General features: G+C 49.0%; 1 protein-coding gene across 1 annotated transcript; it reads left to right on the forward strand.

The window, feature by feature from the left end:
* The first annotated feature begins 296 nt into the window (after positions 1-296).
* On the forward strand, positions 297-1,289 carry LOC132466434 (endonuclease/exonuclease/phosphatase family domain-containing protein 1-like). Its single transcript, XM_060063681.1, has one exon. It carries the CDS (start codon positions 358-360, stop codon positions 1,108-1,110), a length of 753 nt encoding a protein of 250 aa, XP_059919664.1. The 5' UTR covers positions 297-357; the 3' UTR covers positions 1,111-1,289.
* The last annotated feature ends 1,505 nt before the right edge of the window (positions 1,290-2,794 follow it).

Below are 2,794 nucleotides of genomic sequence, written 5' to 3' on the forward strand. Positions count from 1 at the left end.
TTAAAGTGCGTATTGGAAGTTAGATACTGCAGTGAAGAATCATATAGGAAAAAAATTCGAATACACGATTTTTTAGTTTTTATTAATAAATCTACACTCCAAGAGGCATCTTGAGCCGTTTTTGTGATACAATTTTACTTCCGCATCTCAAACGCTCGTTTTAGAGCGTGACGTAGGAATTGGTAGACGGACGTTCTAATCATCATAGACTACATAGGCAACATAACAACAATGGATAACAGTTTCGGACCACTTCCGTACAATTTTGAGCCAGCTACCGTGAGGGAGAACAACCACCTAATAGGGGGAGACACCATGGCAATAGGAGGGAGATAGAGTTGTGGTGTCAGGAGAATTATGGTGAACCAGGAGCGGCTGAACATCAACACGGCCACGGAGGAAGAGCTCATGACCCTGCCCGGGGTCAACCGCCCCGTGGCGCGGAGCATCGTGGAGTACCGGGACTGCATCGGGGGCTTCAAGAAGGTGGAGGACCTAGCGCTGGTGAGTGGGATAGGCGCCACCAAACTGGAGATTATTAAAGGGGAGATCTGTGTGTCGAGTAGGACCAGTTCGTCGCAGCACTCCCCGTCCTCCCTGCGGAGAGACCCGGAGCATATGTCCTCCTGCAGCGGCATGAACATCAACACCGCCACCCCGCCGCAGCTCATGAGCATCCGCGGCATCACGGAGAAAATCGCCCGGAACATTGTCGCCTATCGGACCCAACACGGTCCGTTCAAGAGCATCGAGGACCTGGTTCGGGTCGATCACATAAACTGCTCCCTACTGGACAAGATCCGTTTCCAGGTGTTTGTGGAGCGCTCAAGAACTCCGTCCACCAATACCAATGGCGGGCTGACCTACACGGGTCGGTCCCATCCGAGCCCAACCTCGTTCAGCCTCCGGAGCGACGACCTCGACCTCCCGCCGGGAGGACCCACGCAGATGGTGTCCCTGCGGCCCCGCGTGGCACCGGCGCCGGGCCCGCGGGACGGCCGGGCCGCGGTGCGCCTGGCCACCTGGGACCTTCAGCGCTGCTCCAGTGAAAAGGCCAACAACCCTGGCGTCAAAGAGGTCGTGTGTATGACCCTACTGGAGAACGAGTGAGTACAACTAACGTGAGGGTTTGCGCTGAACATGTTGTGTCTTCTTGGGACACGTTGTTTCCTGTGTGTAAACACGTTGGTGTCAGGGGATTTCATGTACGATAACTAAACCGGCTAGGCAACGCAAACTAACATTCTGAGCCAAACTGAACACAGAGCCCCAGACCTGCATGTCTACCCTGGGTCTGGACCCCCCGACCTGCATGTTGGTGTAGACCCCCCCAGGCCTGCATGTCTCCCCTGGATCTAGACCACCCAAGACCATATGTCTCCAGCCCATCTCCAGTGAGTGCAGCCGTTTGACTTCCAGGCGTCCGGCCCAGCAGCCTGTAAAGGTTGCGTGGAGGCGTGTGTGTTTGCACAGCACTAGCTTGCGATCAATCACAAGATCCCATGATGGTTGTGTTGAGAGAGGGAGACGTTCTACACGGACACGCCCACTCGTCTGCAGGCTGTCGGAAGAAGCCCAGATCCGTGCTGGCGGTGTGAGGCAGCGGGGTTATTACAGGTTATCAGCTCAGACTGGGTCCACTCATGACAATGCAAAACAAATACACGCAGAGGCAGCAGAGGAGCCGCGCAAATGAATGTGTATTTGGTGACAGAGGCAAAAAAAAAGTCCTTTCTCTTCACCTGTACAAAATGCACCCAGGCTCGAAAGCCTGCTCCATCCTTTCTCCGATCGGGGAAACTGTGAAATCGGAGATGGTCGGACAGGAGGTCGGAGTTGGAACAACCCCCACAGATACAAAACCTCATCTCGTCGATTAGAAAAACCCAAAAACCACAGGGGGGGGGAATACAAGACTGCTCACCGCGGTAACTACTCACAACTACGCATAGAGCTGAGGCAGCAACAGCGACCGCGTCTACCAATTCCTACGTAATATGACGCGTTTGACGTATCACATAAAAAAACAACGGTTTTTGAAGCCTTGCTCAAAATAGTCACTTTAAAACTGAATTTTTTGCCGATATACTTTTTTAAACTGATAAAATCCTGCATTTTAATTTCAAAGGGCAATTTTCAGAGGATGTTATGCCTAAATATTTTTTAAAACATTAACTTCCAATACGCACTTTAAAAAAGGCGCCTACGCCACCCAGCTGGAAGGAGGCGATCATATCGGCTATACCAAAAGAAGGCAAGGATGAGATGGATTGTGGTTCATATAGACCAATATCTGTTCTTAACGTGGATTACAGATTATTTATCTAGATTATGGCTAGACGATTAGAAGAGTTCCTACCCACATTGATACATAATGACCAGACAGGTTTTATACAGCAACGCCAAACGCAAGACAATATAAGAAAGACATTACACATCATAGATTAGATACAAAAAAATAAGACTGAGGCAATAGTGAGGTTAGGGTTAGGGTAAGGGTTAAGTGTTGACGCTGAAAAATAATTTGATTCAGTTAATTGGGTTTTTCTTTACAGAGTGTTAGACAGGTTCGGCCTTCATGATACAATTATAAAAACTATACAGGCAATGTATAACAATCCTACGGCCAGAATTCAACAGATATTTATCTAATAGTTTTACCCTAGAAAGAGGCACCGGGCTGTGCATGGTCACCCTTACTTTTTGTGCTATATTTAGAACCATTGGCTCAACATATTAGACAAAACAAAGATATAAGGGGAATTTCTATCAAAGAGACTTTGGCCTGTTATGC

This window comes from Gadus macrocephalus, chromosome 10 (assembly GCF_031168955.1).
Source record: "Gadus macrocephalus chromosome 10, ASM3116895v1".
Taxonomy (NCBI): domain Eukaryota; kingdom Metazoa; phylum Chordata; class Actinopteri; order Gadiformes; family Gadidae; genus Gadus; species Gadus macrocephalus.